Source organism: Seriola aureovittata, chromosome 4 (assembly GCF_021018895.1).
Source record: "Seriola aureovittata isolate HTS-2021-v1 ecotype China chromosome 4, ASM2101889v1, whole genome shotgun sequence".
Taxonomy (NCBI): Eukaryota; Metazoa; Chordata; class Actinopteri; order Carangiformes; family Carangidae; genus Seriola; species Seriola aureovittata.
The window spans coordinates 2304142-2318086 of NC_079367.1; the positions used below are offsets into that span (position 1 = coordinate 2304142).

General features: G+C 45.2%; 1 protein-coding gene across 3 annotated transcripts in view; it reads right to left on the reverse strand.

The window, feature by feature from the left end:
- The window catches only part of ulk2 (unc-51 like autophagy activating kinase 2), a 40385-nt gene that overhangs the window by 3582 nt on the left and 22858 nt on the right, over positions 1 to 13945 (reverse strand). Inside the window, exons 14-26 of one of the 3 annotated variants that reach the window (XM_056373829.1) lie at positions 13073 to 13130; positions 8010 to 8159; positions 6078 to 6223; positions 5901 to 5981; positions 3658 to 3929; positions 3088 to 3266; positions 2429 to 2538; positions 2205 to 2342; positions 1737 to 1978; positions 1477 to 1655; positions 1264 to 1382; positions 922 to 1079; positions 559 to 694 (exon numbers count right to left, since the gene is read on the reverse strand). In XM_056373829.1, coding sequence (XP_056229804.1) covers positions 559 to 694; positions 922 to 1079; positions 1264 to 1382; positions 1477 to 1655; positions 1737 to 1978; positions 2205 to 2342; positions 2429 to 2538; positions 3088 to 3266; positions 3658 to 3929; positions 5901 to 5981; positions 6078 to 6223; positions 8010 to 8159; positions 13073 to 13130 — 1968 coding nt within the window. Of the gene's footprint in view, positions 1 to 547; positions 695 to 921; positions 1080 to 1263; positions 1383 to 1476; positions 1656 to 1736; positions 1979 to 2204; positions 2343 to 2428; positions 2539 to 3087; positions 3267 to 3657; positions 3930 to 5888; positions 5982 to 6077; positions 6224 to 8009; positions 8160 to 13072; positions 13131 to 13945 lie in introns of those variants that run through there. The other 2 variants (XM_056373827.1, XM_056373828.1) reach the window with 2 other exon arrangements.

Below are 13945 nucleotides of genomic sequence, written 5' to 3' on the forward strand. Positions count from 1 at the left end.
GGGGTGCTCACAATGGTAATTGTTGGTTCTGTGTAATCAATGTAATAAAGAGTCTGAACCTGCTCTGTGTGGAAAGTGACAGAGAAAACTTATAAATAAAAACTGACTTCTGGATCATTGTTCATTCAGTTTGAAAATGTTCTCTGTGTGTGTGTGTGTGTGTGTGTGTGTGTGTGTGTGTGTGTGTGTGTGTGTGTGTGTGTGTGTGTGTGTGTGTGTAGTCAGTTCTCACATTTGACCACGTTCTCGATGTCCGTGGGGTCCTGCAGGATCTTGGACAGACCGTCCAGCAGCATGGCGGCTTTACTGTAGCGGTAGGCGATGTCCTCCGTCTGTTTGAACATCTCATCCAGAGCTGCTGACTGAACCTGACACACACACACACACACACACACACACACACACACACACACACACACACACACACACATTAGGACACTAGTGTAGATTACAGCGATAAGAATCGACATCAGACTAAATTCCTTTCATCTCTTTTGAGTTATGAAGACTGTGTGTGTGTGTGGTGTGTGTGTGTGTGTGTGTGTAGTCAGTTCTCACATTTGACCACGTTCTCGATGTCCGTGGGGTCCTGCAGGATCTTGGACAGACCGTCCAGCAGCATGGCGGCTTTACTGTAGCGGTAGGCGATGTCCTCCGTCTGTTTGAACATCTCATCCAGAGCTGCTGACTGAACCTGACACACACACACACACACACACACACACACACACACACACACACACACACACACACATTAGGACACTAGTGTAGATTACAGCGATAAGAATCGACATCAGACTAAATTCCTTTCATCTCTTTTGAGTTATGAAGACTGTGTGTGTGTGTGTGTGTGTGTGTGTGTGTGTGTGTGTGCGCGTGTGTGTGTGTGCGTGTGTGTGTGTATGTGAGAGAGACTCTCACCATCTCCACAGCATGGTTGTAGATGAGCTTCTCGGCGGTGACGCTGTTGATCTCGTCCACAAACCGCTGCTTGTCAGAGAAGAAGTGGTTGAGTTTGTCGGTGAGTCGTCGGCAGAGAGAGATGCAGCTTTTGTAACGTTCGTTCAGATTCTTCACCACTGAGAGGAGGAGGAGGAAGAGGAGGAGGAGGAGGAAGAGGAGGAGGGGGAGGGGGAGGAGAGACGTTAGGATTTCTCTCTGGAGTAAACTCAGTTACTAACTGGATTTACCTCTCTGTGAAGTATGTGCACCGTTCCCAGTTTAAAGCTCTGGTCCCAGTCTGAGCACAGGGAGATGACTCACCCTGTTTGACAGCAGTGGAAGGATTGAGTTTGGCTGATTTGATCTGAGCCTTGGCGAGATGGAGGGAGGAGGCGAGGAGCTGCGCCGCCTTCATGTAGAGCACCAGCTGCTCCACCTGCCTGTAGGGGGCAGCACATGCACAGAGGATGAGACGCTCTGCAGCCGCAGCAGCACAGAACAACAGGCTCTGTTACACCGTCAGTCACAGCTTACCCCCACTCTTTGCTGAGCTGGCTGATCTGGTCCACGACCACGCTGTCCTGGGGAGGGTAGAGGGAGGCCGCCGAAACGCCCAGCTCCGCCCCCCCGGCTCGAACTGCCGCCATCTCCAGGACGCAGTCGGTGAAGGACAGCATCATCCGCAGGTACATCAGGGTGTCTGTGTGCTCTCTCTGTGCCACAAGAAATCAAAGTTAGAAAACCTGATTCTCTGTTAAATACAGAGACTAACACTCAACCCGACCCCCCCTCACCTCCATGAGCGTCTCCTCAGGCAGCTCTGGGGCTTCGAAGGTGATGAACCCTTCCAAGCTCGGAGGAGAGGTGCCGTAGGGGACGTAGCGCAGACTGCTGGGCGCCCCCTCCGCCCCGGGGACAAGCTGCCCGCCCCCAAACCCTCCTGGGGGAGAGGAGCCCATGGCCATGCCCGGGGGGGAGCCGACGTAGTTGCGACCGCTGGTGGAGCACAGGGAGCCGGCCGAGCTGTTGGAGCCCACTGAGGGAGGGGGGGACACAACGTCTGTTATCAAACCTCTAATGTATCAGTTATTTATTTATACAAGGAAATATTTCTGTATATATATTATGTATAAGGACATATTTTCAAATTTTATATTTATCTTTATTTTTATAATCTACTTCATATTCTTTTTTTCAAAATAAAACACAACCCAGTTTTCAAAATAAAACAGGGCCTGGCTGTGCTCAGGTGGCGTCCTCACCAGAGGTGGTGCGTGGTCGGGTGCACAGGTGGCTGCAGGTGGGAGGAGTGCTGCTGTTGGGCGGTGAACCCACGGTGAAAAGGACAGTACGGGGACTCGCTGAGCCGCCGTGAGCCAGCCCGCTGGGACCTGCAGGGGCTTTTGGGAAAATTAAATTCAGTCAGTCGTTGTTGACGTTTAAATGAAGTTTCGTGTCCAGTGTTTGTGCAGCAGCGACCACGTACCTGTGTCCATGGGTCGCTCCGTGTTCAGGCTCTCTGTGCTGCCCTGATAGGCCTGTCCGCCCAGAGTGATTCTGATTGGCTGCTCAGACAGTCGACCCGTGCTCACAGACCTGCAGAGAAACCAGAGGTCACGCACGTCACACGGTGCAGAGGAACGACAGAGGGGGGAGGGGTCAAAGTAACACAGAGGGACGTAGCATCTCACTTCCTGAATTACATCATTCTTTCAGTGGCTAAAGTCTCGGTGCAGAGCTGGTGACCTTTCCTCTACAAACTCTGCCAGGTCAACACACACGACCTCACTGAGATGTCAAAGGTCAAAACAGCAGTTTTTATTATTATTAATATTATTATAATGATAATAATAATAATAAATCAATCAACAACAAAATAATAACAATACATTTATTTATTTATGCAGAAAAATGGATTAAACTAAATGTGTGAAACTAAAACTCTTCATTTAAACCCAGAAAAATAAATAAAGAAGTTTCACAAGTTTAACAATAGATTTAATTCAGGTTCCCTTGGCAACATAAATATGTAAATAACTGAACAGCATCATGTGTATCGTGTTCATTAATGACTGGAGCAGAACTTATGGACACTAATGGACGTTGAGTAAAAGCAGAAGCTGAGACGGAGACTGTGAGTCTTACCTGCCGAAGGTGCGGCTGGCCTCGGGGGCCGCCGGCCGCCCGGTGAGGTACGGGCTGCAGTGATGGGCGCAGATATCCCGAACATCTGCCAGCATCTTGGCGGGCACGGGACTGTCGGCCAACGCCATCAGGTTACAGGACGCCTGCGTTTTTGGGATCTTAAACGGAGCCGAGATGATCTGAGTGGAGAAAAAAACTTTTCATAAATAAACTTTTTGATCAGATGGTCGGACGAATCAGAAACTGACTGCCAATCAAATCTTAAAGAAAAATCAATTCCTCATCATTGATCGTATCAGCTTCGAACTCTCGGGACGTTCTTCCTCTTCAACATGAACTCAGACGTGTCGACAGGACAGTTTCCTTAGTTTGGTCTCTAAGGTCTGAACTGACTTTAAATGATTCCTTAAGTTTCAGACTGAGATCAGGAGAAAACCTTAAATACTTAAGTGAACATTTTAAGGAAACCTTAACTCAGACTAAGGGAAAACTTAAGGTGTTTTGTGCAACTGCCCCCAGATATTATATTTGCTGCGTTGTCGACCGTCGGCAGACTTAATAAAAACTCACCTTGGTGGGAGAACCGATGATGGTGGGGAGGGGGGACTTCTGCAGCCAGTCAGACGTCCGGGGGGAGGAGCCCAGCAGCTTGGTGGGGGAGGAGCCGAGGTTGGCCGGGCGGCCGAGCTGAGGGGAGTGACTGCAGGAGGAGGAGGAGGACGAAGGCTGGACGGGGTCCGACAGCTGCTTGTGGAGCTTCTGCCTGGTCTGGTAGACCTCGGTCAGGGTGGGGGCGCTCTGGAGCCGAGCCCCCAGGAGCTGAGAGGACGGGACGGGGGAACCTGAGGGACGAGAGAGAGAGAGGGTCCAGGTCAGTCCAGGTTCAAGGTAACCAATTAACACCTGGGGAGTTAATTACCAGGTCGATCATGGACATTTGTAAATGTTGTGATGCTGCTTCGTCTGTTTGAGCTGAGTCAGAAGAAGACCCCTGGTCCTCAAATCTGTTTGTTTTGAGACACAGAGCTGCGGTCTGTCTGTCACTTCCCTCTATTTAAAAAAACTGGTCACCCTGACAACAGACATCCTGACACAAACAATGCAGAAGTTGTGAGATGTCGGCAGCAGCGTCAGAGACTTTTAAAAAGGATGTCGAGTCATTGTGACTGAATAATTGAGTGATGACGCTGGAGGAGAAGATCAAAACAACAGCTTCTCACTGCAGCTCATGCTAACATGCTAACTTTAATGTAAATGTTAATGCTGAATATTTATGTAGTGACTTCAGGAAACTATCTTCAAGTGGCTGAGAGGCTGAGGCCGGTTTGATTTCTCTTACACTTATTGACAAAAAGATCAACTGATTATAATGTTCAGAAAATAAATGAAAATATCCACAGCGATCAATACCTGTCTCCACCTCCAACACAGGTGATTATATGAAGGGCGTAGGTTTGGTCTCAACCCCCCCCCCCCCCCACACACACACACACACACACACAGACAAAGAGGACTCAGTTTATTAACATATAAGTTCTGAGTTTACATTCTTTTTTAAATTATAATGAAACTAACAGTAACAGATAGAAGACTAAAACTCTAAATGATACTGTTCTAATAACTTCCCTGTTAACACCAGAACAGGTGGACTGTGTCACTATGGTTATGTTAAATGTAAGTAAGTCATTTACAATAAATCCATAATAACATATATTTAATCACACCATCATTTTAAAACCTGTTTCCTCATCAGCTGCTCGACTCTCTACACAATCATTCATTCATGGAGACGTTTTCATGGCATTTCTCAACAGAAATTAAACTCATACTTTGATATATCCGCCATGTTATGTTTACTCCAGCTAACAACCTGACAGCTAGCAACCTGACAGCTAACAACCTGACAGCTAACAACCTGACAGCTAACAACCTGACAGCTAACAACCTGACTGCTAACACCCTGACAGCTAACAACCTGACTGCTAACAACCTGACAGCTAACAACCTGACTGCTAACAACCTGACAGCTAGCAACCTGACAGCTAGTAACCTGACAGCTAGCAACCTGACAGCTAACAACCTGACAGCTAACAACCTGACAGCTAACAACCTGACTGCTAGCAACCTGACTGCTAGCAACCTGACAGCTAGCAACCTGACTGCTAACAACCTGACAGCTAGCAACCTGACTGCTAACAACCTGACAGCTAACAACCTGAGTGCTAACAACCTGACAGCTAGCAACCTGACAGCTAGCAACCTGACTGCTAGCAACCTGACAGCTAGCAACCTGACTGCTAACAACCTGACAGCTAGCAGCCTGACTGCTAACAACCTGACAGCTAACAACCTGACAGCTAACAACCTGAGTGCTAACAACCTGACAGCTAGCCTACAGAAGACAGAAGCCAGGGTTAGCTTGCTAGTTAACGCTAGCTAACACGGTTAAATAACATTGACATTGACATTGTTCTGGTGACGTCAGGTTCCACTGTGATATTTTTCTCACATGACGTAAGCCTTCAGATAGCCCCCGCCCTCCCAGCCAATCAAACTCTAGCTCGTCTAAATCGGTTGTCTTGGTGACGTAGCCTCAAATCTACTTCCTTGGTTTAAATCAACCACTAGCATCGATGTGACCCAGCGCTGCAGAATCACTGTGATCGCAGTAAAATAAATGACATTAATAACTAATATATCAAACACAAATGAATCACATATAAAACACTAAGGCTCCTTCAGGTGATATTGTAAGTATTTATATATGTGTATGTTAACCCAGTGACCAGGTGAGGTTTCACCTGTGCACCGACCTCCTGAGGAGCTCCGGCTGCGCGGCTCGTGGCTCTGCAGGTGACAGCAGCAGTGACCCAGCTGCTCCGGGATGGTTCCCACTGGAAACACAGTTATTTTAAATCGTTAGTGTCACGTCTGAAGGTTGTTATTAAAAAGCCCGATGTGCTCGGAGACACGTCTGGACGCGTCCTCACCGAGGGGGGAGGGGGAGTAGGGCCGGGAGCTGCCGGTGGAGAGGCGGCGGCCCACCGTCTGAGCGACATCTGCGGAGCTGGGGGACCCGGAGCCCACTTTGGGAAACCCCATAGGACTAGTGTTGGAGCGCCTCACTGTGCCGGACCTACAGAACACAAACACAAACATATTCAACACATTTCTGACTTTAAACTGAGGGTTCAGAGAAAAAAGTCAAAATTCATACTCATTTTCTTTTCTTTTTGTTTGCTGTTTACTTTTTGAGGATTACTGGCCATATGTGAAAATGTATTTATTTTTTTAAATTCTGACTTTAAACTCAGAGTTCAGACAAAAAAAGAGTTCTAACTTATTTTTTTATTTTATGCTTAACGCTATAAAGTAGTTTACCGTTACTTTAATTACTTTTAACTCTGAGTTTTGAGAGTTAATTAAAAATAAAAGTCTCCTCTCTCTCTGCTTCTCCTCAGACAGTTTCACCTGGTGGTAAATACGTGTTTGCTGCTGCACTGTAACGACCGCAGCACAGATCTGCGGCACACAGAAGAGAAGCAAGTGTGGGAGCTGAGCAAAGTGCTCATTTGCACATCTCAGATCTATCGCACTAAATATTTAGTGCGACCGCAGCCAGAGGAAGTGTCTTATAGAGACCTCGTGTAATTACTGAGATACAGTCATAAAATAATACAGATCCATTAAAAACAGCCTGTGGAGGTTTCCTGTGAACAAACTAAATTTATGTTTCTATTCAGTGTTTCTCTGAGTGTGTCAAATGCATTTCCTGCTACATAAAACACCTTTAAATTGTCCTTTAAAGATAAAAATGTAAAATTTACATTATAATATATTGAATGCAAAACATATCGGCATCAGGTCATACTTGATTATTGGAGTCTTTTATGTCACATATTGATTTAGATATCTGTTATTTTCACAGGAGGGTTTGTGTGGTACAGACCTGAGCGACACCTGTCTATGACATATTTCTTATTTTTACTTTCATGTAAATCCTCAGTCTCTCACCTGTTTGAATGTGAATGAGTCTGAGCTGAGATGTTCTGTTCTGTTCTTTTTATTTTTGTATTTCTCTTGTTGTTAATGTGTGTTGCTTCGATGAAATCAGAATAATAAACATATTAAAATAATAATAATAACATATAGTGAAAACCTTCCTCTGTGGAGTTTCTTAAAATGTAAAGGAACATCTCCCGTCACCTGTGGCAGGTAAACTGTGCTGGATATGTTAAATTCAGAAATTAGATATTGCAGGTGAACAAAGGACAAATCCTGTAACTATTAGGTAATATCAAAAGGCCAACATAAACAAATCTACTTCCTGCTTCTGGTTTACAGCTGTATCTTAACATCTGCTTACAGGCTGTTATTAGTAAAATGGAGCTAATTTAAAATCCATATATTCCTTTAACGTTTCTACCGGCCACATTCTGCTCCATGCAGCGATGAAAACAATAAACACACATTAAGAAGAACCTGTTAGAGGTCAAAGGGACAAGATCCAGAGAGGTCAACTGAACCAGCTGCTGCTGCACAAACATCAGACTCATCCTAATCTTTATTTAACAGCAAATCAAACAAGTGAAACCGCCAGAGGAATCAGCACCACACATTAACTATATAAAGCAGCTGATTACATCTACAGTACCTCATGTGTTCTCCGGCTCCGACAACAAACTAATCTTCCTGTGAAACAAGCTGCCCCCCTCCCTCCCTCCTCTGAACCCCCCCGCAGCAGGTCGGAGGCCACAGACTCAGCTGATGTAACTTCAGTGAAACTTTACAGCTGATGAAACCATTAAATATTAGTCATGAGTCGATACGGACAGACGGTTTCCCGCTCCAGGTGTTTCATGACTAATCACATGCAGGTGTTACCGTCCGTCACCCGGGGGCCCAGCAGAGGCGGCTCTTACCTGGGGGAGCTGTAGAGCGTGGTGGTCGGGCTGCTGGAGAGGTTCTGCTTGATGCGCTGGTAGTTGCGGACCTGGGTGGGGACGGGGATCGGGGTGGTCTCGGCCCGTGGGGACACCATGGGCGTCTGTCCCGGGGTGGGCTGCGGCTGCCTGGAGGGGGCGAGCGAGGAGAGGACAGCGGTTAGAGGCGGCTGCTGCCTCCATACCTGCAGCACATCTTTAATGTAAACCTCTTTAAACAGCTGCTGCTGCTGTGAGACGTTCTCCACAGAACCGTTCTGATGTTCTGACTCTCAGTTCTTTGTTTACCTCAGAGCGCAGGCGAGTTCAGGAACTAAGTTTAGCCCTGCACATCATGAGGGGAGGAGGGGAAAAAAAAGGGGGCTGAGCTTCCATGTAAACACAGAGTCAGGACCAATCAGCTTCAAGCTCACCCTCCTGGGGGCGGGGCTAGAGGCAGGGCCGGCCAATGGCACGTGCATTGCTGTGCTCTGTGTGACACAGCACGGGAAGCGCAGAGAGGCAGAAGCTCATTTACATTCTTTTGTTATTCCAGAGACAAAATGTTCTGGAACAGAAAGTCATGACCGAGTCACCCACAGAGGGGCCCCCGCTTACATATAGAAACCAGGAGGGGGGGGGGGGCTGGAGGAAGTGGCCGTTAGAGAGCAGCACCAGTTGGAAACCAGTGTTATGTAACGATGTGAAGCCTGTGAGAGTCCACAGGGAGAGAGGAGGACGACACGTGAGGCAGAGACAAGTCCAGACAAAGAACTAGACAGCAGGTCTTTGTGGGACTGAGATATAGACCTGATCATGAGCCCCCCCCCCCCCCCCCCGACCCCCCCGATCCAGAAGACATCTGATACAGTGAGGCTGAAGTGAAGCTGTATTGATCCGAGCCGAGGCCGGACTCAGAGAGGAACGTTAACGTCCTCGTTAAAGACAGAATTTGTAGGTCAGTGAACAACTGCTGTTTGAAAAGAGGCGAGAGTGAAACGAGGAGAAGTCGTCTCTCCACTGACCTGCTTTCATCACGCAGCCCGAGAGAGGGGGAGGGGGCCGAACATCAACTCTCACTTCATCCGTCTCTTCTCCTCTTTACAATCTCCCTCTTTCTTTATCATAATAATCTCTCTGCAGACACCCTGCTCCTCTCCTCCATCTCCCTATCTGTTTAATAACAATAAACTTTACTCCTTTAACAGCTTGTATAAATCTATATTTTTCTATTTACTCTTTTCTACAATATTTCTTCACATTTTATTGTAACTATTTTATTTTATTGTTAAATGTTTCTTTTTCTTTTCTTCTTCTTATGTCTGTTGATATGAACCAAAACACCAAAGCAAATCCCTCGTGTGCTGAAAACCTACATGGCAATAAACCAGATTCATACCAGGTCTGCAGCTCAAAGTGTTCTACAATTGATAAAATATGTAAATGAAAAACAGAATCTATAAGATAAAATATGAGAGAATTCATTAAAAGCCAAGTTAAATAATCTTTAAAACTGTTCTCTGAGCATCTTACAGCTCTGCAGGGTTTTCATGCTTTTGGATCAGTTAAAAAAAGCTGCACTCTATGTTCTTGTGTGTAAAATTGTGTGTGTTTAAAAGTCTGTTGTTTTATAATCCTTCACCAGCTCTCGAATCTTCTACTGCCAGGACCTTAAAAGGACCTTAAAATCTATTCTGAAAGACACTGGGAGCCAGTGGAGTGAAGCTACGACACTCGGAGGATAAACAAAGCTGCGATTCAGCAGCTCTGTCAGAGTCTGGCTCCTGTTACTGAACTGTGAGAAAAATCCAGTAATTAACAAAGAAAATAAGTTCCTCCAGTGTCAATGGTTAACTGATGTATGGGGGGGGGGGGGGTGAACAGTTAGTGAGAGGAACATGAGACAGAACAGCAACAAAGAGGAAAAGAAAGAAGAAGTATAACGAAAGAGGGGAGAGAGAGGAGGGAGCGGAGTTTGGCTCGAGGCTCTTTACACAGGAAAACAGGGAGAGAAGAAGAAATGTGAAGCGTCTGGCTGCAGGTCACCAACAAAGGAAGAGAAAGAGGGAACAAAGAGTGACACACACCTTTTAACAGTTAAATTCTACTCCAGCTTTAAGGATATGTTAATGATTCATTTAGAAACAAACAGGGATTTCATACAGCTGGAAATAAACAGCAGGAAAAGAACTGGTGACACGAGGTGAAGCTGTGTCTCCGTGATGAATCTGACTCTAATAACAGGATCTAAAGGAGGTAACATTTAACATGTTTCTCATCGTCAACAAATCACATGAAAAAAACCAAAACCATGAACTGTTTCCTAATAACAAGTGACTGTGTTTGTGTCACAGCCTGAGGAATCTGCACAGGCATGAGTCACATCAGCATGAACACACACATCAGCTCGAACACACACATCAGCTCGAACACACACATCAGCATGAACACACACATCAGCATGAACACACATCAGCATGAACACACACATCAGCATGAACACACACTCTGAGGTTTATTCTGATCCAATCACAGAACATTAAAACAGGTGACTGGTTTTTGAGCCGTGGAAAATAATTTAAACTACAAATTAAGTTTCAAATGAAATTATTAATGATTCAGAATGAAATCTTAATTAACCATTTTCACAATTGCATGTTATTACAGGAGAAAGTGGAGGCTACTATAAAGTCATGGCAGAAACCTCATGAAAGCTTTAATCATATTATGTCAATAAGTAATAAATGAGGTGAGAGGCCTCCTCGGCTCATGAGCAACACTTCCTCCTCCTCCTCCTCCTCCTGTTCGCCGTTTCATGTAATTACTGAGACTCTAATACAGAAAAACTGTGTCTTTGTGGAGCGTTAGACATTTGAATCTTCAGTGTGTGAGCTCGGGCCTGAGCGTACTGAGAACTGACTCTTGGTTTTAGTCTTTTCATGAGATTAGTTGCAGAAGCAAACGTAGGGCAGAATAAAGAAACAACAAACAGACAGACAGCAGAGAGCTTTTAGATTTTACCTGAAGCCGAGTTTAAAACCAATTAAAGTAGAGAATCAATAAACAAACTTTTACTGGTTAAAAACAGGGAAAGTGCAGAAAGGGAGAAATTAATCCCATATTTTATGAAAAATATGACTTTTTGGTTCGATCATGTATGTTAGCCTCTCAATCGCTACGCAAGAAGAAAGTCCGTTAATCCAAAGACCAAAGACGTCCACAAACACTTTTCTGATGTAACGCAATAAGACGTTTCGCTCGCAGGCCGAGGTCGAGTTCTTAGGGACAACGCTTCTGGAAAAAGACCCAGAACCAACATCTCCATGAGGACGGGGCCGAACATGAACATGGAGAGTGTGGAGGATAAACTGCTGTGGCTGCAGTACCTGAGAGCATGTCTTCATCTGTGAACACAGCTGAGACTCCAGAACAGTCACAGTTTGTTATTGCAGACGCGTTGTGGCGAGTGTGTGAGTCTATTCTTATCCCGCAGCCTCTGGTGGGTCAGCTGCTTTATTTAGCTCAGCTCCACCTTGTTGTTTGGCTCACAGTCTGATTCATAGCTCAGTCAATCAGGCTGATTTTGGAGGCGGACAGTGTGAGTGTGTGATGTGTGGTGTGAAGCAGAGACGAGGCCGGTCACAGACACAGCGACACAGGAAAACAATAGAAACGTCACCGACATAGAAACACATGAAGAAGACACTCGTGAAGACGAAGCTGTGTGAACCACACTCAGTCTGTTTTCTATCCACTCGTCAACACCCAGTTCATTTTCTGTGCACTGAGTCTAATTAGTGAAGATGAATGACACACTATCTGCAGCTTTCAAACATTCAACAATTTATGGCTGAAATAAACAGTCAGAGCTGGAAACATCAGCTCAGTGAAATGGTAATTAATCAGTTCATATTCCTGAATGATTGGTTCAATGTCACAACCACAGATACTGCACATAAAGAACAATAAAACCAGGCTGTCGGGAGGAAGAAGCTAAAACCAGAGCCGCCCAGCGCTGAGGAATGGATGAGAACAATAAACACAATCTACATTATGGAGAGGCGGCCATTTTCCCTCAAGGTCTGGACCAGGTGGACGGAGGACATGAAACCTATGAGGTCAGATTGTGGTTGATTTACCAGAATGAGTGAGTGAAGGCGTCATGTGACTCGTTTTGTTGCATCTACAGACTCTTTGTTCTTTCTTTTGTTGGATGAAACGTTTCCATGATCATTAGTAATTTTTCTACCCTAAAAAAAAAGAACTATATAAAATCCCTTGTTAAAAAACAAACAATAAAACCTCCATCATGTTATTTTCTTTGCTCATTTACTTGTGAAGCAGCCGTTTGGTGATTAATGACTCTGGAAACGAGGAGGAGAAGTTGCACATTAAAAACACAAAGTTGTGGTTTTCCTGTGGACCTTTTTTTTTTTTTTTGCTGGATGCAGTGACTTCCTGAAGCGTGTGCTGGTTGCCTGGCAACCTCAACATCACAACAAGCCTTAAGGAAGTCACTCCTCCTGGACATGAAATATTCTGGTGCAGGACAACCCCATAAAAACACTGCTCATGTTCACACTTTATATGGATTAAAACACATGAGAAAACAGGTGTTAATTAAAACACACGCGTTAATTAATGAGCTCTAGAGATGCTCTTAGGTGTTTCCCCACATGAGACTGGTATCGATCTTCTCATCCAAGTCTCAGCAAGAAAGCCAGTAGGTATCACCATAAACATGTCACATAATGTTGAACTGTTCCTTTAATCCTGTGTGTTACTGTGTGTGTAGCAGCTCTGTCTCTCAGTGACTTTTCATTTCTCTTTCTAGAACCTTGTTTCTTGGTTTATAGCTGATGTGATACGACTGAAGAGTTCAGTAAGAGATGGAGTTTTTTTCTTTCACTTTTTTGACAAAACTAAAAAATATTAACTGTCCTCCAAAGATCTAGTCGAGTCAAGTGAAGTTAATCTTTATTTATATAACGAATCACAACAGAAGTTATCTCAGGCACCTTCAGACCAGACTCAGGGTTTGGGTTCGACAGCTCTGTACTCACCCTCCGCACATTAGGAACTCGCTGGACGGCCGACGGCCCACTCCCATTGGTTGGTCATCTGAGGAAATGAAGGAAAGAAAGGAGCGATGAAGGTGCAGCAGTCGTTACCGACGTGTAAATCAGCTGTAATTAGCTGATTAAACGCCCCTCAAAACACCAGCTGCCGTTCCCAAAGCTTTACACACTGTTCATTGTTTGAGTGGAGGACTAGCAGTGTGTGTGTGTGTGTGTGTGTGTGTGTGTGTGTGTGTGTGTGTGTGTGTGTGTTGCAGCAGGTGCAGCGCATGAGGATTCATTTTACCAGTGCAGAGGGTAAGTGTGCGTGTCCTCTGTTTGTGGACGTCCGTCTACAGTTACAACATGAAATGTTTAGCAGCTGTCTAATGTAATGGGGTTTGGTGACATGTGCTATGTGAGTGTGTGTGAGTGTGTGTGAGTGTGTGTGAGTGTGTGTGAGTGTGTAGGTGTCACTGACAGGTAGTAAATGTGACTTACATGTGTGTGTGTGTGTCTCTATGAATCAGCAGCATTTCAACACATCTACATGCTCGTAGAGAACAGATGTTGGTGCGTGTTCGTACGTCCACAGCTCACATATTATTCATATTGCATGAACTGTGTGTGTGTGCATGTGAACACAGAATTCATGCACTCGCTCGTGGTTATCTATTTTACAGAGTGGGGATTCATTTTGTCATCACGCGCCCTGTTTCTGCTCTAGTCTAACCTCTACAGAAAACAGTGACTGATTTAGAGTCTTCATAAACCTGAAACCTTGTCAGTACAGACAGAGAGAGTTAGCATTAGCACAACCACTAACACTGTGTCAGCCACTGCCAGTTAAAAGCTAACAAACCACATAAACAAATAAAA